The 22,772-nt window shown below is 44.9% G+C and overlaps 1 protein-coding gene across 5 annotated transcripts in view; it reads left to right on the top strand.

Annotated features, from left to right (window-relative positions):
• BICRAL (BRD4 interacting chromatin remodeling complex associated protein like) overlaps positions 1–22,246 on the top strand; it is a 72,302-nt gene extending 50,056 nt beyond the window's left edge. For 4 of the 5 annotated variants that reach the window (XM_027600848.2, XM_027600847.2, XM_027600850.2 and 1 more), the window contains 7 exons: positions 7,003–7,108; positions 7,922–8,022; positions 9,770–9,831; positions 11,002–11,147; positions 12,449–12,543; positions 14,130–14,232; positions 18,309–22,246. In XM_027600848.2, coding sequence (XP_027456649.1) covers positions 7,003–7,108; positions 7,922–8,022; positions 9,770–9,831; positions 11,002–11,147; positions 12,449–12,543; positions 14,130–14,232; positions 18,309–19,096 — 1,401 coding nt within the window. In that variant the 3' untranslated portion in view covers positions 19,097–22,246. The remainder of the gene's footprint in view (positions 1–7,002; positions 7,109–7,921; positions 8,023–9,769; positions 9,832–11,001; positions 11,148–12,448; positions 12,544–14,129; positions 14,233–18,308) is intronic. The other variant, XM_027600851.2, reaches the window with a different exon arrangement.
• The last annotated feature ends 526 nt before the right edge of the window (positions 22,247–22,772 follow it).

The raw sequence follows: 22,772 nt of genomic DNA, 5'->3' as shown, positions 1-22,772 counted from the left end.
GCTTCAGCATTTTGGAAGCTAAGGAAAGAGAATGTTACAGGCAGGAGGGCAGAGGTCCACAGAACAAAGTGCCACTGAGAAGCCAGTGGAGGTAAGGATCAGAATGTTTCTGACAGATTTAGCAACAAGGAGACAGCTGTCGACCTTGGTAAGACTTGTTTCCCTGGAGTGTTAGGTGCAGAAGCCAGACTTAAGTAGACCCAGGAGAGAGTGGGAGGTGTGGTAATGAGTAGACAACATTCAGAAAAACGAAGGTGACTGATAGCCACAGGGTGGGTAGGGTCAAGGGAATTTGTTTTTTAAGATATGGGAAAGGCTTGAGCTTTTTTCAGAGCTGATGGCAAGGAGACGGACATGAATTCCAGAGCACTGGTGGGATTCTTTGTAGAAGAGAGGAGGGATGCGTCCACCATTGTAGCAGAAGCAAGGAAAGGTAGAACGGGGATGTGGGTAAGGTTGTAGCTGTGGCGGGAAAGAGCTGAACAAGCTCTCACCTGGCTTACGGGTTTGAAGATAATGAAATAGCATTCAGTGGAAAATGGGCAAAGGAGCTGGCTAGGGGAAAGAAAGGATTGCTGGACAGGCATGAGGGCCCAGTTGAGGTTGGAGGCCAGAATTACAGTGCACTGCTCAGTTGCGTTTGGGTGGGCCTGGGTGTTTGCTGGATGGTCAGCTTTCAGAGGGCGGACACTGTGCTGGTGTCCTTCAGCCACCTTCCTGTGGTGCCCACAGTGCTGTGTACGCCGCTGACACCCACACGCCTCAGTCACGGTACCTTAGGTTCAGCTCTCGGAAACTCATCCGAACATGTTTAGCCAAAAGGGAGAATGTCCAGGAGGTATAGTGTATCTCCTTATAAGGTCAGAAATCAGGCTCTCTGCTATTCTCTTAACCTATTCAAGATATCATGGCCTTCTGTCTGTCTTCATTGTTCTCTCTCACTCTTCTTCTCCACCAAAATGGCCACCCCAGTCCAGCTCTACATTATTATCCAAGCATTTAACAGAAACTGGCAAATGCAGTGGTTTCCACAACTTAGCAATGCATCAGAATCAACTGGAGAGCTTTTTAGATTTGTAAATTCCTAAGTCCCACATCGGATTTCTGAACCTTGTGGATGGAACCCAGAAACTTGGTATTTCTGAAGTTCCCCAGGTGATCTTGATGCAACTAGCCTATAAACCTGCATTCGAGAACCACTGCCCTTGGGTATCCACTCCCTACCACCACTCTAAATTCCCAGGAGAGTCTGGATGATGGTTCAGGAAGGCGCGTCCAGAGGAGCGGGGGCACAGGGGATGTGAGGCAGTAGCCGGACAGGGTCTCTGCTGCTCTATCCAAGGCCTTTGTTCAAATTAAGAAAAAGTGCCCCTCTGGGTAGATAAACTGCTCCACTGACAGGCTTGGTGCTTTTATTTATTTATTTTTTTAAGATTTATTTATTTATTGGGGGTAGTGAGGGGTAGAGGGAGAGGGAAAGAGAATCTCAAGCACACTCCCCCCCCCTAGCGTGGAGCCCAATGTGTGGCTCCATCTCACGACCCTGAGATCACGTCCTGAGCAAAAATCAAGAGTCAGACGCTCAACCCACTGAGCCTCCCAGACACCCCAGGCTTGGCACTTTTAGATGGAAGAAAAAGTGCTCCTTCCCTTCCTGAAGTTTAGCTCTCGGTGCTTCTGGCAGGTCACACATCTTTGTGTGTTCTCCAACCTTGCCGGCTCCAGCCCATTTCTGTGGCAATGGGGCAACTCCCAGACGAGAGTGTGGCTGGGGAGACTCCAAATGTCTCCCTCATTCAGTAAATGCCTGTTGTAGGATGAATCTCGTCTTGCTAGGTTGGAATTGGTTTCTTTCAAAGTGTACCACAGAAGGGGGAATTGACACATTAAATATTTTGATTTGTTGGGTTTTTCTATATGTGTATATGGTATCAAGATAATCCATAGGATCTAAAGAATTAAGATGCATACTGATATTAGCAGAGTTCTTAGAGCCAAGTTCTCAACAAAGTATCCTTAATCTATTTGTGAAGAATATATATATATATATTTTTTTTTTTTAAGATTTTATTTATTTATTTGACAGAGAAAGAGAGCAAAAGCGGGAACACAAGCAGGGGCAGAGGGAGAGGGAGAAGCAGGCTCCCCGCTGAGCAGGGAGCCCAATGTGGGACTCAATCCCAGGACCCCAGGATCATAACCTGAGCCGAAGGCAGACGCTTAACAAGAATGAGCCACCCAGCTGCCCCATATATATATATTTTTTAAGATACAAAAAATATATATATATGTATTTTATTTTTTTAAAGACAACTGCTTTTCAAATAATACCAAATGGATTCTTTTTTTTTTTAAGATTTTATTTATTTATTTGACAGAGAGAGACACAGCGAGAGAGGGAACACAAGCAGGGGGAGCGGGAGAGGGAGAAGCAGGCTCCCCGCTGAGCCGGGAGCCCGATGTGGGGCTCGATCCCAGGACCCTGGATTCATGACCTGGGCCGAAGGCAGCCGCTTAACCGGCTGAGCCACGCAACTGCCCCTATATATATTTTAGAAAATGTATTTAAAGAGTAAGTCTTCTCTACAAGTTCAAGAAAAACAATAGAATGATAAATTTTATTTCTGGAAAAGATTGTCAACTGCGAGCAACCTGAAGTTTTGGGGAATGGGGGAAAGTTGCTGTCTCCTGGGGGCGCAGGGGTTGCTGGACCGGGAGGGAGGGACAGACGCCCATGACTTCCACTGCACTCAGTTTATTTCACAACTGTTTACCGTGCACTTACCATGGTGCCAGGCCTGTTCCAGTGCTGGGAACACAGCAGGGAACCAGACGGATAAGAGGCCTGCCTGGGAATGAGTAGGCTGGGCACAACCAGTGAACTTCTAGAGACAAAGCAGTCCTGAGGCAGTGGGGCTTTCCAAACATACAGAGCCGCTGAATTGAGGTGATTCCACTGTGGGGACCGGGACAGGTTCCCCCCTTGGATCCTGATTGGTCTACCGCCACCCTGGCCCTGGCCACCCCATTCTGACCTCTGCAGTCGCCCCAAGGGAAGGGGTCCAGTGAGGAGCACAGGCAGTGGTAAGAGGATGAAAACACGGCTGGTGCCAATGCTTAGCCGCAGACAGGTGGGCAAGGGGACTATAAATCACTCCCAACTGTGCTCAGACAAGGGTGGCCCCTTCAGAGAGTATCCTTGTTTTTAGACACAACAGTGCTTCATACCCTCAATTTGATGCTGAATTTTCAGGCTTTGGCATAAGATTGTTCTGGGTTTTTTTCCCTTTTACTCTTCTGTATTGTGAAAGCCAACACATTTAGAAAAAATACGTAAAACGTCAGCGTACAATTAACAAAGAATTTTTTTTTAAGATTTTTATTTATTTGTGAGAGAGAGTGAGCAAGAGAGAGAGAGAGAGCACAAAGTGGAGGGAAGAGGCAGAGGGAGAGGGAGAAGCAGGCTTCCCGCTGAGCAGGGAGCCCAATGTGGGGCTCGATCCCAGGACCCCGGTATTGTGACCTGAGCTGAAGGCAGACACTTAACCGACTGAGCCACCCAGGCGCCCCCAGTTAACAAAGAATTATAAAGCAAATTCCCATCCATGTGAACACTCAAGAAATAAAATATTTCCAGTAGTCCCAGAAACCAGCCCCCTCCATAGGCCTTCCCAACCTCGGCCCTTCTCCTGGCTTTTGTAGTGATCTCTCCCTTGCTTTTCTTTTAGTTTTACTACTTATGTATGCATGGAATTTGTTTTATTCATCTGTTTAGTAGCTATAAATCATTTTAGGTCATGTCTGATTAACAAGGTAGAGGATCAGGCTGGGTAATGCCATTTTTATTAAAAAAAAAAAAAAAGTCGGGATGCCTGGGTGGCTCAGTCGTTAAGCATCTGCCTTCGGCTCGGGTGGATCGAGCCCCGCATCAGGCTCCCTGCTCAGCGGGAGGCCTGCTTCTCCCTCTGCCACTCCCCTTGCTTCCCTCTCTCACTGTGTCTCTCTCTGTCAAATAAATAAATAAATAAATCTTTAACAGAAAATAAAAATAAAAAAGTCGTGTGCGGTAAAGCAATAAGGATGATATTCTCTGTTCTACGTGAACTAGGCACATTGGAAAAAATCCCCAAACTGTCGTGTACTAACAGCACTGCTGTAAGGACTATGGTCATTTGAACATCTTCACTCTGCTTCATCTATTCATCTGTGGATCTGGTTAGTTCAGAATCCCACCTAGTGTATAGCGTTGCCCTGTTAAACCGCATTTTTCCAACTTTTACCTGTTTTGTTTTTTATTCGAAGTGGCCTTTAGTGTTCATCCCCTGGAAGTATTTGTGAGGAAGGCCTGTGCTCACTGTTTGCCCCAGGCCTCCCCACAACCCCAGTGTCCTCTGTGTGAACAGCTTCCTACAGTAGGAGAGTGGAGTTACGTTTTAGTGGAAATGCTGTGAACATTGGAAAATGTTCCCCTTGTGGTTTTGTTACTAAGAATGTATTACCTGTCTGCCTGGAATGGTGCAGGTCTGACCTTCCCTGCTAATGGAAGGATGAGCAAGGTGACCATTTCCAACTTTGTAATGACCTCCTCCAGTCCTTCTTGGGTACTGTCAAATCCTTCTCCATTTTTATATTAGAAAAGGGAACCAAATAATTAATTGTTTCAAATAATTGTTTAGAATAGTAATGTTAACATGGGCTTACTTGGCCAATGGTCAGATATTGCCAAGGTCTCATATGAATGGTTGGTGGGAACATTTTATTTTATTTTATTTTGTTTCATTTTATTTTAAAGAATTTATTTATTTGGCAGAGAGAGATACAGCGAGAGAGGGAACACAAGCAGGGAGAGTGGGAGAGGGAGAAGCAGGCTTCCCGCTGAGCTAGGAGCCCAGTGTAGGGCTTGATCCCAGGACCCTGGGATCATGACCTGAGCCGAAGGCAGATGCTTAACCTGGGCACCCCTGGTGGGAACATTCTCATCAGGCCAAGGTCATAGTTTAAGTCCCCCATGGGGATGGTTGGACTAAACTCTAAACCTACTTGTGATATACAAAATATAAAACTAGAGAGGGACACCTGGGTGGCTCAGTCGGTTAAGGCAGCTGCCTTCAGCTCAGGTCATGATCCCAGGGTTCTGGGATCAGGTCCCACATCGGGTCCCCTGCTCAGCGGGGAGCATGCTCCTCCCTCTCCCTCTGCCTGCCGCTGCCCCTGCTTGTGCGTGCTCTCTCTCTCTGACAAGTAAATAAATAAAATCTTCAAAAAAATAAAATAAATAAAACTAGAGAAAAAACTGAAAACTTACTGCACTATGAAGTGATAATGACATGGAAGGTTAAAAATTGAAAGTAATTTAAAAGCCCTTTATCATCTTACTTTATTTTTTTAAGATTTAATTTATTTATTAGAGAGAGCAAGTGTACATGTGCATGAGTGGGGGAGGGGCAGAGGGAGAGGGAAAAGCAAACCCCCTCACCTCAGCCCTGCTGAGCAGGAAACCCAACACAGGACTCTGGGATCATGACTGAATGGAAGGCAGAGCTTAACCAACTGAGCCACCCGGGCGCCCCTATCATCTTACTTTAAATGGATAATGGGGGTGCCTGGGTGGCTCAGTTGGTTAAGAGTTGGCCTCAGCTCAGGTCATGATCCCAGGGTCCTGGGATCGAGTCCCACATTGGGCTCCCTGCTCAGTGGGGAGTCTGCTTCTCTCTCTGTCAAATAAATAAATAAAATCTTTAAAAATAAGTAAAGATAAATGGATAACAGATTTTTTTAGAGCTAAAAGGAACTTGCCAGTCCTTAAACATCATCCAATTCATCTTCTTCATTTACAGAAAAGAAGCACACACCCATTAAAACATCAGATTAATTCCGTCCCCCCTCTCATGTGCTCTCTCTCTCTCTCTCGTTCTGTCTCAAATAAATAAATAAATAAATAAATAAATAAATAAATAAATCTTTAAAAAAAAAAAGGGCACCTGGGTGGCTCAGTTGGTTAAGTGACTGCCTTCGGCTCAGGTCATGATCCAGGAGTCCCGGGATCGAGTCCCGCATCGGGCTCCCTGCTCGGCAGAGAGTCTGCTTCTCCCTCTGACCCTCCCCCATCTCATGTGCTCGCTCTCTCTCTCTCTCTCTCATTCTCTCTGTCTCAAATAAATAAATAAATAAATAATCTTAAAAAAAATCAGATTAATTTGTCTAATAGTGTTTTCCTCAGGCTAATATTCGGTTGAAATTACATTTCCCAAGTACACGTGATGTTGATATGACGTGAACGAGAGACATACCGGCGGCGGGGTGACACACACAGCAAGCAGTGAGTGCTGACAGTAGGTTTGGGGTTGGCACTTGGGCCCTGACCAGGTGCTCAGAGTCCATGCAGACCCCATATAGGATCTGTTAGTCAGATTTATAATCCTTGTAGGCATGATGGAAAATTACTGGGGACAGAAACTATTAGGGATAGAAACTGAGTTTCTGGCTCAGCCTTTGCATCTGAGTACCACCAACACAGCAGTTCCGGGGCAAGAAAGCAGTCTGGTATCAACTCAGCATCCCTGTGAATGGCATCCAGAAAATTCAACATGCCCATAGATTCTTTTTTTTTTTTAAGATTTTATTTATTTATTTGACAGAGAGAGAGACACAGCAAGAGCAGGAACACAAGCAGGGGGAGTGGGAGAGGGAGAAGCAGGCTTCCCGCTGAGCAGGGAGCCCGATGCGGGGCTCGATCCCAGGACCCTGGGATCTTGACCTGAGCCAAAGGCAGGCGCTTAACGACTGAGCCACCCAGGCGCCCCATGCCCATAGATTCTTAAAGGGTGCTCTTTGCAATCCTCCCAGTGTGATAGGAGAGTAAAGTAAAATTCTTGTTTCGCTTTGTAGTCTAAACTGAAGTGATGCCATGTAGGCATTAACAGGCTTGATTGGTGTTTTAGCTAATCTATGAAAACTTTTAGTCATGAAATTAACTTCTCATCTTGGCCATATTTTTCACAGGCTCAGAAAAAAAGTTTGAATCAGACTTCCCCCATTGCTGCTTCCAAGACCACAGATGGCCTGAGGCAGACGCAGATCCCTGGCCTCCTGAACACCCCACTGCCAGGTCAGGAGCCTTTGTTGTAAGCTCCCCTCTGCTGTCCCCTGTCTTCCCAAACCCATCCCTCATCCTGCTTGCAACCTTTCCCATTCCACCTCATGCCCACTCTGACCTTGCCTCCTGTATCTTTTCTACCCAAATAACAGACCGTGTTGCATCAGTACCTTCCTTTTATGTACTACTAAGGAAAAAAAAAAAACACTTCTAATTAAATTATGACACACTAAATTATATGGAAAAAATGTGCTGCTTAGAAACAATAAAATCTAGTACCATATGGCACAGGTGACTTTGTAACTATCCTCATGTCCCTTTATTTATGTATATTTGGAATCCCCCCCAAGACTAAAAATATTGTGGGCTATGTCTTCCATTTCTTCTAAAGCTTTGAATATCTGCACTGCTCAATAAATACTAGAAAAGACAAAAACAGGAACACTCCTAATCAGCCCCCTATTTGGGCCTCCATCCCTTAATTTATGAGTGTTTTGGGGGTTTGGTAATACTGACAGATTACTGGTTTGAGGCTTATTCCTCAGACCTTAGATAATTTGAAACTGTAGCATTGACAGCTTTTATTTACTACCATTTATTTATGTATTTGTTTCTATTTACTACCTAAATAGGCTTTGCTAACCCTGACCTCTGCCTTAGAGCTTTTGTAGATGAATGTACTTCCTGCTCTCCTCCCTCAGAGCAAGCATCCATGATAAAGAAATCCCTTTCAGAATGGTCAGTAATCCATATACATTGGACTCTACGGGTTATATAAGAGGCTTGCTTGACTGTTCCTGTTGTCTTATGTGTTCATTCTAATAGGGCAGGATTCTGGAAGCAAAGTTATGCCGGTGTCCTTAGGAACTGCACAACCACAGCAGGAAAAAGTAGTTGGATCATCTCCTGGCCGGCCAGCTGTGCAGGTAGAAGCCAGTTTGCATAGCTGCTTCTTAATGTTGAGCATAGAGAGAAAATGTAGTCATGTCATCTTCAGCTTGGTAGTTGCTGCCTGGCATCATCTGCCCCCAAAAGTGTGCTCACTGAAGACCTTCCCCTCAGCCAGGCCGTGTTATGTTCATGTTTGTGGGATTAATGTGTCTGTTCTATTTCTCACATTACAACACTGTCATTTCCTCATGAATTAATACTATACTGGCAGTCAATACATAGAAGGTACTCAAAAAAATGTAGTTTACTGTTGATCACTCATTATCATAGCCAAAGTGGATCTGTTCCTCTTGTTTCTTTAAATTAATTTATTTGAGAAAGACAGCAAGAGAGCACGCACGTGTGAGTGGCAGGGAGGGGGAGAGGGTGGCAGAGGAAAAGAATCTCAAGCAGACTCCCCACTGAGCACCGAGCCCCACGTGGGGCTCGATCTCATGACCCTGAGATCATGACCTGAGCAGAAATCAAGAGTTGACTGCTTAGCTGACTGAGCCACCCAGGCGCCCCTGGATCTGTTCATCCTAGTTATACTGAGAGGTTTCTTTTTTTTAAAGATTTTATCTATTGGGGCACCTGGGTGGCTCAGTTGGTTAAGCGTCTGCCTTCAGCTCAGGTCATAATCCCAGGGTCCTGGGATCGAGCCCTACATTGGGCTCCCTGCTTGGCGGGGAGTCTGCTTCTCCCTCTCCCTCTGACCCTCCCCCTGATTGTGCTCTCTCTCTCTGTCAAATCTTTATAATACATACATACCTAAAATCTTAAAAAAAAAGAAAAAAAAGATTTTATCTCTTTGAGAGAGAAAGTGAGTGTATGGGACGGGGGGGACGGGTAAAGGGACAAGCAGACTCCCCGCCTCCCCATTGAGCATGGAGCCCAACTTGGGGCTCCATCCCAGGACCCCGAGATCATGACCTGAGCCTAAGTCGGACACTCAACCCACTGAGCCACCCAGGTGCCTCTATACTGAGAGTTTTTTTATTTTTCTGCTGTAGCAACCAGGAATGTTATGAAATACCCAATCCCTGTGGTCTTTTAACCCAACCACTGATCTGAAAAGGAAGGAAAAAAATCTTGTTTTCAGCTTACGGAGCCCTTAGTTTCTTCTTCATCAAACACCAATTAATAGTTTGAAACTTGTTATAGTCTCTGCCTGCCTAGAATACCCAGTGAAGGATCTGGTTCAGTTCTCAGGTTCTGACTTAAGTCATGTTTGTGTCCTTAACATTGATATAAGAAGTGCTACTATGGGCACCTGGCTGTCTCAGTCAGTAGAGCATGCGACTCTTGATCTCACGGTTGTGTGTTTAGAGGTTACTTAAAGGAAAAAAGGAAGAAAGAAAGAGATTCCCTACTAGATCATACACCTAGACTGTAACAGCAACTGAATTTTCAGATGTTCATGGAGTTAGTACCCACAAAATATACTTCTCCAAAAATCTAATGATACATTTAGAGAGTTGGGGTTTCAGGCTTTAAATACAAGCTGAGTCCTTCCAAGAAACTGATAGCACAGCTTTCCATGATCTTGAACACAGTGTGACTTTGCTACATGGGTCTATGGCCTTGCTTGTTTTATTTTTTAGCAGGACACCTTCTACATTCTTAGACTATGCTCTTGATAAGGAGTTGAAAATATTCACAACATAGTGACCTTTATGTGTAACTGTATTCTGCATATTTTTTCTACAGAAGGGAGTAACAAGAGGTGTGTTTTGTCTTTAGGTGGATAGTCACTCAGGAGGACAAAAGCGACCTGCTGCAAAACAGCTAACTAAAGGAGCTTTGTGAGTGACCCCTGGAAATGACTCATTTTGAACATTTCTCTAGGTTCCTAACCTTCAATAACTATACAACAGAAGTCAGGTTATAATAATATATGTAATATTTTTTAAAATATGCTTTGAAAATAATTTCCTACAGTTTGCTTCTATTGGGACCCATAAATACAGTGACCCTTGAACAACATGGATTTGAACTCTGCAGGTCTGCTTATATGCAGATGTTTTCTGATAAATACAGCGCAGCACTGTAAATGTATTTTCTCTTCCTTATGAGTTTTTTTTTTATTATTATTTATTTATTTAATTGACAGAGAGAGAGACACACACACAGCGAGAGCAGGAACACAAGCAGTGGGAGCAGGAGAGGGGGAAGCAGGCCTCCCGCCGAGCAGGGAGCCCGATGTGGGGCTCGATCCCAGGACCCCGGGATCATGACCTGAGCCGAAGGCAGACGCTCAACGACTGAGCCACCCAGGCGCCCCTTCCTTACGAGTTTCTTAATGACATTTTTCTTAGCTTCCTTTTTTGTAAGCATACAGTATATAATACATATACTATACAAAATATATATTAGTCAACCATGTAATCAATAAGGCTTCCAGTCAACAGGAGACTCTTGGTAAAGTTTTGGAAAAGTCAAGTTACATACTGATATCTGACTGTGCGGGGAGTCCGTGCCCCCAACCCCCTCATGTTGTTGAAGGATCAACTGTGTACCAAATACAGTTTGAGTCTACTGTTTGCTCTTTTGTTCTCAGGGAGAATAGTTCTCTGTCTTTTTAGCATACCACATACCCTTTGATTGGCCAAAGGGTCTCTGAGGAGAAGCATGGTTTGATAAACTCCTGTGTTTGGGACAGAAATATTAGCATAAGTTTAGTTGGCCAATGGTCAGGCATTGCCAAGATCTGTGTGAGCACCCCCATGTGAGGGGTTGGTGGCAACACCGTGGTTTTGAGGCCAGGGTCATAGTGTGAGTCCCCTGTGGAGACAGTTCGACCAAACTCTACTCCCACCATGGTGTACAAAGTATAAAACTGAAGAAAACACAGAACCACTGTCCTGTGAATAATAACGTTCCTGTAGATCTTATTTTCTTGGCATGCAAATAGCCATCATGATTAGATTTCCTACCATGGATCTCCACTGACACTGGCAATTTCTCTTTTAAAGCATTCTCCAGCAGTTACAGAGGGACCAAGCCCACGCTGTGACACCTGACAAAAGTCAGTTCCGATCACTGAGTGAGGCGGTGCAGAGGCTCCTCTCCTACCACGTGTGCCAGGGCTCCATGCCCACGGAGCAAGACCTGAAGAAAGGTAAACAGGCTGCCCCCCCAGAGTGCCCCTGTCACACCACGCACCATCCTATGGATGCCCCAAGGAGAGCGAGAGCCCCGGGGCTCCCAGAGAGTAGTCGTGTTCGTGTTTTTCATCGTAGACCTAACTTATTCCCAATTTACTCAATTTCCTGATCCCTCTTTAGGGTTGTGACTTACTCTTCTCAATATTCGGTGAGGGGATACCCAAATGTCAGAGTATTTTATTGACCAGTCCGGGGGCACTGAACCCAAAACATTGTTTGGACAGCTGGCTGCAGATGGATGGCCCTGAAGGCAATACTCTACACAGTGATTTCTCGTGTTTGGGCAGAATGCGACCCCTTAGCTGCTACCAGCAGTTTTATGAATGAGATAGATACTTTAGCCCCCACAACCGTTCTTCGAGCTCCAAAGTGAGTCTAGGGCATTGCTGTATGGTCAAGAAACTGGCAAAAATGCTAAGGATAAGGGCCCCTTTATGCCAGCTTGGAATTCTGCCCGTTCTGAGACCTGGCCCTGCTGCCCCTCCCAGCTGTGCCGCTTAGTTCTACCCTCCTTCCCCCCACCCCGTTCGCAAGCCCAGACTCCATCAGTTCCCTTCCCCTGCTTTCAGTCAGGGGACTCAGCTGCCCTTGGCCGTGCTGACCTGGCTTCGGTCTCTGATCTGAGTGCAGATCGGTCCCGGTCAGTCCCCTGGGAGCTTCCCTGGGCAGTCCAGGGAGTACGGTCCAGGTCCAGTATGACACAGGGATGTGAAGACTCGGAGTGACTAGAAAATGCAAAACCTTTGGAGACTGGCAGGCAAAGGACGGAGCCGCAGCACTGTGAACTGCAAGATGTCATGAACTAGTTTGTGTCCTTACATAAAACCGATCCGCCCAGCCCAGACTATGGGACTTTCTTGTTCAACTGTTTCCGTTTTTCATACCATTGGAAGGGAGTGGAGGTTTGACCATCTAGACCAACAGATCCTTCTCTATTCATTGATATTTATTGCATGTCTGTGCTATATGGTTTCCTTTTATCGGTGATGTTAAAAGTATTCTGGTTTTGGCCTCCTAATTAAAGTTAAAATAAGCTAGTATTGGGATGAGTTGCCCAGTCACCTAACAGTGGACAGTGAGGGAAAGTGCAGAAACACGTTTAAACAAGGAAAGCTAACCTAAGGAGAGAAGATTGTTACAGGCAAGACATGTTTGAGTAATGGAAGAGTAATGCATTTCGGTCCTGAGAAAGAAAAGACCTAGTGAGTGATTTGCACTCTCTTACCATTTTCTCTCTCTCTCTCTTTTTTTAAAGTCGACAGTGAATTTGAAACAGTTGCCACTCAGCTCCTAAAAAGGACCCAAGCTATGCTTAACAAATACAGATGCCTGCTTCTAGAAGATGCCATGGTAAAATTCATGCTACTAAGCATATTTGTTTTTTAAAACCCCACAGGTCACAGCTAGTAATTCAGAGAGAAAAAAACTTCAGGGAATTACATTCTCCCAACATAATTTCAAAGGCACAGATACTGAAGATTGTAGAAAACCTTCCACCTGACTGGTACTCCTGACACTTGGCATTCGCTGCACTTGACATGTTCGCTCACACCTAATGCATGCTATGGTTCTCCTGGTTCCAAGTGAGGAAACCAGGGCTTTGGTTAAGTAATTTGCCTAACATCCTACATCAGTTTGGAGAGCAATTAGCAGAGCTAGGGGACAGACCAGGACCATCTGAGACCCCAGCCCCCATGCATACTCTGATGCTGTCAGCTACCTCTCACCAGCCCAGAAGTGTGGGGAAAACTGTTCAGAGTAACATCTGAAAAGACCAGGTGATGACAAGTGTTAAAATTAGCTTTATCTTGTTTTAAACTGAGTGATCATTAACGTGCCATAAAGTTCATGCATGATGTAAAAATGTACAACTTGATGGTTTTTAGTATGTTCATAGGGTTGTGCAACCATCAACCACTGTCTAATTCCAGAACGTTTTCATCATTCCAAATAGAAACTAAACTTAGTTTTAAAGCTCCGGTTAATTAGAGACAGAAGATAATTCAGGAAATGATAGAAAGACCAAACCTATTCTGAGATTTTAGAAGCAATTCTGAAATCATACAGGCTTTCACTTATAAATTGGCCTCTTACAAGCAGTTTCCAATTTAAGATCAACTTTGAAATGTACCTTGGGAGCTTAGTTGAATTACATTATATACATATACAATACAGTATAAAATATGTGTGTGTGTTAAATATATATATTTACTTATTTATATTTACTTAAAATTATGCTTCCAAAATTTGGAATGTTGTTCTTACATTGACAACCATTTCAGGAAAAAAATGCTGAGATATCAAAAAGACTTAACTCTTACCATTTTTGAGGAAAGGACCACTTATTTCCTCAAGTTATCTTATATCTGCTATGAATTTTCATGTTAAATAGGACTCACAATATAATTTAAGCTTCAATTCTGTAGAGCAAAAAATAATTTTAAGGAAAGCCTTACTAAAAAACACATTGAAAGTATAGTAGAATATGAAGAAACATGTTATCCTAATGAAAAGATTTCTAACGTATTGTTAGGCAGAAGGGGGAAATAAGACTGAACAGTGTGTACAGTTGCTACCATTTGCGTGCAGAAATAAACCAAGAGGAATGTCAATGCATGTGTGTGCATAAAATCACTCTGTAAGAGTCTATTAAACTGCTAGGTGCAGGTGCCTGCAGAGACAGGCCGAGGAAGCAAAGAAGGCAGGCTTAGTTTTCACATGCTCTCTAGAAATCAGTGTAAATCACCTTTTCCCCAAAAATGCAATTTTAAAAAATGCATCCCTACATGACAAGGATAAATGGGACTAAATGGGATGCTACTAGAACCTAGACACCAAATTTTCAGGTCTGGTTGCTTCGTTTGTTTCAAAGATGCAGTGGGATGTTTGCACTTTGTTAAAAAGGCATTTGAAATGACCAGACTCTTCGTTTTCAGCGGATCAACCCCTCTGCTGAGATGGTGATGATTGACAGGATGTTCAACCAGGAGGAAAGAGCTTCTCTGTCCCGAGACAAGCGTCTGGCACTTGTAGATCCTGGTAAGAAACGTCAGAGGAAAAGTAGAGGAGAGGTGCTGCCAGGGTTCCAGGCCGTGGGCCTGTGGGGAGTCTCTCTGAACCACCGCTGGGTATGAAACCTGAAGGTACAGAATGCATTCTGGGGAGAAAAAACCCAGAGCGAGAACAGTGCATGAATACTGTGAGAAGGTCCATAGTCTAGAAAATCCAAGCTGGAATTCCACATTCGTTATATGATTGTGTTTCCCCATTATAAACATTCTTTCTCTATTTCTTGAGAACTAAATTATTTTTTTTAAGATTTTATTTATTTATTTGATAGAGAGACAGCGGGAGAGGGAACACAAGCAGGGGGAGTGGAAGCGGGAGAAGCAGGCTTCCCACTGAGCAGGGAGCCTGATGCAGAGCTCAATCCCAGGACCCTATGATCATGACCTGAGCCAAAGGCAGCCGCTTAATGACTGAGCCACCCAGGTGCCCCTAGAGAACTAAATTAAGTCAGAAGCCTTCCCGGAAGCATTTAAGCCTCAGCAAATTATCGAGTTGTCTTACCATGTGCAAGGCATCCTTAGGGGCCCTGCCCGCAAGCTCATAAATTAAGATGCTTCATTAAGTACCTTTCTTTCACCCCGCAGTTTCCCACCGACTGCGCAGGAAGAAATTTTCCTCCGGCCAAGGTTTTTCTAGCTGGACAAATTAAATTTATATGAAACATATGAATAGGAGAGAAAAAAAGTTTTATTACATGTGTACAGAGGCCCAGTAATGAAACTGAAACCCAAAGAATGACCAAGGCAGGCAGTTTTTACACTTTTTAGACAGAGACAATAAATCTATGAGAAATTGACAGGATAAAGAAGACTTAACTCTGGGAGCTTCAGTTAGTAAGGAATTCTAAACAGAATTTGGACTGGAGTAGTAAATTAGTGAAACTAATAAGGACTGTTTCTACACCTCTGGGCCCTGAATTCTCTATTTCTGGTGATAAGGATGTCTCTCTCTCCTGGTACAGGGAGGGCACTTTTCACGTGGGAGATTTATTTCCTGCTCTCAGGGGGACAGAGGAGGGTCTAAGTGTCCTTCTTGCAATGGCTGGGTTTTTGTTTGTTTTTGTGCTGTGGGGTTTTTTTTTTTTGAGAGAGAGAGAGAGAGAGAGCGCGCGCACACGTGGCTGGGGAGGGGCAGTAGGCAGAGGAGAAAGAATCCTAAGCAGGCTCCATGCTCAGTGTCCCCCAACACATTCTGCCTTTTAAAAATGAATCCTCAGGGTACCTGGGTGGCTCAGTTGGTTGAGCATCTGCCTTCGGCTTGGGTTGTGACCTCGTGGTCCTGGGATCGAGTCCTGAATCAGGCTTCCTGCTCAGTGGGGAGTCTGCTTCTCTCTCTCACTCTCCCTCTGTGTGCTCTTCCTCTCTCTTTCTCTCTCAAATAAATAAATAAAATTTTTAAAAATAAATTAAAATTAAAAAATAAAAATAAAATAAAACTGAATCCTCCTGGGGCGCCTGGGTGGCTCAGACTGAACCCCGTGTAGGGCTCCCCACTCAGCGGGGAGTCTGCTTCTCCCTCTCCTCCCAATGCCCCTCCCGCCGCTTATGCTCTCTCTCAAATAAATAAAAGATTTTAAAAATAAAAATAGAGACGCCTGGGTGGCTCAGTCAGTTAAACATCTGCTTTTGGCTCAGGTCATGATCCTGGGGTCCTGGGATCGAGCCCTGCATGGGGCTCCCTGCTCAGTGGGAAGCCTGCTTCTCCCTCTGACCCCCCCCCCGCTTGTGCTTTCTCTCTCTCTCTCTCTCCCTCTCTCTCTCAAATAAATAAATAAATATCTTCAAAAAAAAATCCTCCCTGGGATGCCTGAGTGCTCAGTCCGTTGAGCATCTGCCTTCAGCTAGGGTCATGATCCCAGGGTCCTGGGAGGGCTCCTTGCTCAGCGGGGAGCCTGCTTTTCCCTCTGCCTGCCATTCCCCCTGCTTGTGCTCTTTCTCTCTAACAAATAAATAACTAAAAAAACTTTAAAAAAAAATCCTCCTTACTTTTTTCTGGCCTCTAAATTTTTTTTAAATCTAATAACATTATAACAATTCGTGGAGTATAAATTTTACCATACTTGCACCATCCTATAAACGAAAAGTTTTTATTTCTCCCAGTTTTTGTCCAGTTCTGGTTCCCATTTGCATACATCATTTATGTATACTTAAAATCATATCTACATATGATTTTGTTCTAATTTTCGTTTAACACATCTGAAGTTCTTAACATTTTCTAGGGTCTTCAAAATAATATTTAATCAATTTTTAATACATTAATTTGAGAATTTAGCTAAACCATTCCCCTAGGGATGCCTGGGTGGCTCAGTCGGTTAAGCGTCTGCCTTCGGCTCAGGTCATGATCCCAGGGTGCTGGGATCGAGTCCTGCGTCGGGCTCCTTGCTCAGCGGGGAGGCTGCTTCTCCCTCTGCCTGCTCATGCTCTCTCTCCCTCTCCCTCTCTCTGACAAATAAATAAATAAATCTTTAATAAAAAAAAATAAAGGGGCTCCTGGGTGGCTCAGTCGTTGAGCATCTGCCTTCGGCTCAGGTCATGGTCCCAGGGTCCTGGGATCGAGCCCCACATCGGGCTCCCTGCTCGGCAGGAAGCCTGCTTCTCCCTCTCCCGCTCCCCCTGCTTGTGTTCCCTCTCTCACTGTGTCTCTCTCTGTCAAATGGATAAATAAAATCTTTAAAAAAAATTTTTTTAATTAAAAAAAAGAAAAAAAATAAACCATCCCCCTACTGTTAGACTGTTATTTTCCAGTGGCTTTATTTCCATTCCCCTAACTTCTTTTCTGACTCTTAAATATCAAGATTCTGCCTTATGTTTAGTGTGGCTCATGAAATCCCTCAAAAGAATAAATGATCCTTACACTCGGTCTAAAGGGAGAGTCTGAAAGAAATGCTGTGTAGCTAGGAGAATCCGCAACTCTTTCCAGAAAGGAAGAGAATGATGTAGGATATATTTCTGTCCCTTTTTCCTAGAACCTGCAATCTTCTATTGCCTTATGACGAATTGGGCGTTATGGATAAAGGCTCATACACTGTCCCAGCCCCCAGCCGAGGACACGGATGTGCCTCAGCCCCGTATCTGGTGCCCGCACAGCCGGTGTTGGGGGGGTGGAGTCTTCTTTTTAGATGTGAAGGCTGTGTCCCCTACATCTCACATTTTGTGATTTGGTGAAGGAATTGACATTTTGGTTTTACAGATGTCATCGAAGCCCTGTTTCACCTTTTCTGCCCTTCTGTGACAGCAGGCTGCCTCTGTGCCCTCCACCTCCCACATCCCCCTAACATTTCTCTTGCCACCCTGGGCTCCTCAAGCCTGGCACAGTGCAGGGCTCACTCACAGACCTGGTTACTGCACACGCCATTGTCCTTCCAAGAGATATCATTTGACCATTTGTTTTGTGCTCCTGGCAGAGTGCAGCTTTGTAACGCCTGGTCCCCTCACACGTGTCTACCAGGACTGAAGTGCCATCACCCAAAGACAAGCAGTTGTGTCCACTCCCCACCCCTGCCCTAAAGCCTCATTCCCGGGCCCTCTGCTCCAAGGGAGAAACCAGGCTGATACCAGCATCAAATTTGTTTTCAGACTGTTTCAAAGCAGCCATTAATAAAAAACGAGCTAAAGATAACGCTAAGAGGGACGCCTAGCTGGCTCAGTCGGTAGAGCATGCGACTCTTGATGTCAGGGTTGTGGGTTCAAGCCCCAAGTGTAGCCAATACTTAAATAAATAAGTAAATAAATTTAAAAAAAAACACTAAGAGATCAAGACAAAGCGGAGCTTTTGGCCCATCTGGTTTTCCATGTGTCACCAAGCAGCTACCTTGTCAAAGAGGTTAAGCTTCGTGTCTGGAAGCCCTGGCTACCGTTATAGGAAGCCCCCTCAAGCGTTGTGCACCCCCCTCCCCCCCACCGCGCGTTCCTGGCCATGAAAGACTGGCTCGCTGGGCTGGGCTTGAACCCGACCCACTGGGGTGTCTGTTGTAGAGTTCTCCCCCCACCCCCACCCCCACCCCCACCCCCGCGTTCACTCAGTGTTCTTTTTGTTCCCATTTCCAGAGGGTTTTCAGGCTGATTTCTGTTGTTCTTTCAAACTTGATAAAGCTGCTCACGAGACGCAGTTTGGCCGGAGTGACCAGCACGGCAGTAAAGCAACCAGCTCTTTCCACCTGACGGCCAAGGCCCAGAGCCGAGACCGAGCCAGACCAGGCATGGCAGAACCCACGAATCATGACCAGTTTCATCTAGTGCCTAATCACCTCGTGGTCTCCGCAGAAGGAAACATTTCTAAAAAAACTGAATGCCTCGGCAGGGCGCTAAAGTTCGACAAGGCGGGTTTAGCTCAGTACCGGAGTGCGTCCGAAGAGAAAAGCAGCAGGCGGGAGTCGGTGAAGGCCAGCGAGTGCCCTCCCGGCCCCGAAGGGCCCCGAAAATCCTCATCCCGACTGGACCATGGTACTGACAGCAAACTCTCCAGTATCCTAGGGGATTCTCATTTGGAGATGACGTGTAACAATTCCTTCCAGGACAAAACTCTGAGGAATTCTCCAAAGAATGAAGTTTTACACACAGACATCATGAAAGGGTCGGGCGAACCCCAGCCAGATCTCCAGCTCACCAAGAGTTTAGAAACAACGTTTAAGAACATCTTGGAACTCAAAAAGGCCGGGCGGCAGCCCCAGAGTGACCCCACGGTTAGCGGCTCTGTCGAGTTGGATTTCCCCAACTTTTCTCCAATGGCTTCGCAGGAAAACTGCCTGGAAAAGTTCATCCCGGACCACAGTGAAGGCATTGTAGAAACGGACTCCATTTTAGAAGCAGCTGTAAATAGTATCCTAGAGTGTTAATAGCCTCAGCCCTTCCCCGCCCCGTCCCGAGACCCCGCCCCGTCCCGAGACCCCGCCCCGAGGCCCCGCCCCGGACAAGTTACATTCTTTCCTGGCAAAAGCAAACGGAAGTGGTCTCCTGTCTCCAGCCAGCTTGATCTTTCATCACAGGTTGTCCTTTCTGATCTCGATCTCATTCTTTGTTTCAGAGCAATACTCGTCGTGGTTACAGGGAGATCCCTTCGCGAAACGAATCTTTGTTAGAAAGCAGTCTGATAGGCCCGACACATTTCAAGTGTTACGAAAGTGCTTATAGTCATTTCTGTGTTTGTTTACTTGTTTTAATTTTTCAAAACAAAACACCGCTGAGATCACAGTACACTTGGCCCTGGGTAAAATTCTGACAATCATAAGTCATTTGAAAGGAAAAGACTTATTAAAGAAAATCAAACAGGACCGATAGAAGCTACTTTTTAAAGAATAGCCCACCGCATCTCCCAGTTTTGCCGTTTGGGGTCTGTTGTCCTTGTTGTTGGGAGGGCAGATCGCCGGGTCATGCCCCCTCAGGCCATCTCTGAGCTCCTCTGCCAGGGTTGCCGCAAGGACGACTCCCCCCCCCCCCCCCCCCCCCGCGCCCCGAAGCTGCCAGTAGCGCACAAGCAGGGCATTTGCAGGGTTTCCTTGCTCATCGTTCGAGTGCTTTTCTGACGCTCCCGGAGCAAAGCGTCACGCTTTTCAGCCGATGCACGTTGAGTTTCATCTAGGGAATGCTCTCTCTGTTCTTAGTTGCAACAGCATGACTTGAGATCATTTCATCAGGCTAAATAAAGGAAAACGGAAACCAGTTAAGTGGCACAGTGTACAGGGGAGGCCGGGATAGAGCCTTGAGGAATATAATATGTATATATGTAAAAGCATATATATATGTGAACTATTGAGAAAAAAAAACAAGCATTTTCGCATTTTCTAATTGGATATAGTCAACATAATGCTATATGTTTTTGTTTGTTGCTGGGTTTCTTTTCATTTAACCTCTCTGGCCCCTCTCCCACAAATAGCCAAGCGTCTAAAGCACTTTCGTTTGAAAACTGTGTTGTAATTTTTCAGTTTAAACTTTAAGGGGACTTTGGCCTTGTTTATGCTTCTTGTCTGAGAACAGTAGTCACCCCACCACCCCCACCCCCACCCCCACCCCCGGCAGCAATCATTACCAAAACACGGACAAACCAAAGTAACCAGCCAGCCCCCCCACTGAAAGAAAAGATCTAAGACACGGGAGTCCCACTTGAGAGTCAAAGGACATGCCCTGTCATGGTCTGTGTGTGGCCCGTGTTCATATTAGTGAACATGACTTACTGCTTTATTTATTTATATTTCTTTTCAGGGAACTTTCCCCATTTTCCTTCCTTGTGTTCCTACCCCAGGTCATCCCACCTCTGCTGTTCCCTTCATCCTCAGTGTCATTGTAACCAGCCGGTCTCTCCCATTATCGGGAAGGCCACGTAACGGTATTTCATACGTGCCCTCCCCCCACGTGTGTGTGTGTACCTGAGCTGTTCAGATCCAGAGGTCACTCTGGTGACAGTGTGGACACACCCACTCTTCCTCCCACTTCCTGCGTGCACTCTCATTTCTTCGGTTGATCTCTCTGGGCTTTAGAGGTGCACCCACTGGTCTCCACTCTCACACGGTGCCAGCATCTGTTTCTGGCTGTTTCCAGAACGGGGATGACCCCCATTGTCATCATGTTGGGCGCTGCTTCTCCAGATTGGCCCGCGATGGAAAGGAAGGCTTCTGATTATTGGAAAACACGACAACAGAAGACCCAGACTCTCCCTGTCCCGCTCTGTCCCTGCACTGTCCTTGAAGGAACCCCCTCAGACAGCCAGTCTTCTTAAGAGCAAAGTACCTTCTTCCTACCCTCACCCCCACCCTGGCCAATAGAACTTGGAAAATCTGGGCCATTTTAGGGTTCCCATTTTTTCCTTATTTGTGCCAATGTCCAAGTTGCAGATTTCCCCTTTTTCCTGTATTGTAACATATTAGAAGGATAAGTTGGTATTGCCAGTTGGAACTTTCTGTTTGGGCAGCCCTGGGGTAACACCCTGCCCTGAACCCCATGATTTCATAGGCTCTTCTTCTCTTAGGACTCGTGCTCCCCTCATTCCTAGCAAGACTTAAAGATGGTCCCTCTTAATCAAATTCTTCTCATTGTGGAACTCTCTACCTGGAAACCTTCACGTAGGCTACTAATTAATTACGCCAATCAGTGGAATTCTTAAGAGAAAAGATAAACTTCATGTACATTGGTCACCTCCCTTCCTTCCCTATCCTGCCCTGCTACCCCAGCCCCCACTTTTCTAAATTCCATCTCAAAGGGTCTTTCAAGCCCTAACACTTGTCTAGCAAACAGAGAGCCTAATTCACCAAAATGAAACTTGTAAATTTTTGTGTCCTTGTATGTAAGTTTACTTTCTATGGAGGAAAGATTCTAGATAATGACAAATGAAGATTACGAAAATGTATTTTACTCCTGTGATTAGATTATGCGCACATGGGTCCTAACTCGCACGTCGAGCCCCCTCTGGCGAAGGGTAAGAGAGCTCCACCTTGGACGGCCAACTTTCAGTTGTTTAGGTTCGTTAGTCAAGGTTAAGTTTTAGAACTACTTGTACTCAGTAACAAAAATCATTTTCTTTCTTTCTTTTTTTCCTGTTGTGGAAAAGTGTGCATTTGTTATTAAGCATTTGATTTTCTGTGTCCTTAAATACTGCCTAAAGATAAAGCAAATTTTAAACTGGCAATTACGAAAAAGAACTATTTTAGCTCTGAAGAATTTAGTAGATTTTGTTAGATTAGGGAGGCCTTACAGACTGACTTGACTTATAGAGGACGCGTCACTCACTGTCAGTGTGGTGTGGGCTTTATTTGCTTAAATACCTTCATTTGTATAGTATGTCTCACTTGAAATTGCTTTGTATACATTTTGTAAAAATATTTATAAAATGTTTTGTAAAAAAAAGTATAACAAATTGCAGTTTATTTTGTTATGTTGGATAAATACTGTTAAAAGAAACCAGTCAGTAACTATATTGTTAATCCATGGTTAGGAAATGTTTAGTTGGAGATTACGAAATGAAACAACCATTGCAATACAGCCAAAGATTTGGGAAAATGTGCAACTGTGATTGTCTTGATTTTGCAAATAGGAATGGCTCTTTCTCCAGAAGAAAAGTGTAAGTAAGTGTTCAGTGGGAGTTCAACTGAAATAGATTTACCATCCCCAAACAGGAGCCTAAACTAGTGAGGGGATAGGACTGTAATTTATTGGCCTTTCCAAACAGTTTCCAACTCAACAGGGTTGGTCAGTGAGAAAGTTTAGTCATGTACATCTCTGGCCTCCATCCCTACTCTTTTCACATGGGTCCTTAACTGAGGAAGGGAAAATGGGGTCATTTGAGAAGTTACATAAATGAGCCTCAGTCTGCAGGAGGTTTTCTCAAATCATACTTTTGTTTCAGTGAAGGACAAGAAGGCTAAAAGGGATAGGGCCGGAAAACTATTTTACACAAGACTTATGCCAGAATTAACATGTTTCTCTCTGGATTCACACATTTGATCCACTGAGAAGTACCTCTGTAACCTTAGCTGTAAAGTCAGCCCCCTGAGGCCCTTCTGAGTTCTTGCCCTCACAAGT

Source organism: Zalophus californianus, chromosome 7 (assembly GCF_009762305.2).
Source record: "Zalophus californianus isolate mZalCal1 chromosome 7, mZalCal1.pri.v2, whole genome shotgun sequence".
Classification (NCBI taxonomy): domain Eukaryota; kingdom Metazoa; phylum Chordata; class Mammalia; order Carnivora; family Otariidae; genus Zalophus; species Zalophus californianus.
Note: the sequence above shows the minus strand (reverse complement) of the source record. Positions and strands in the feature narration are given on the sequence as shown.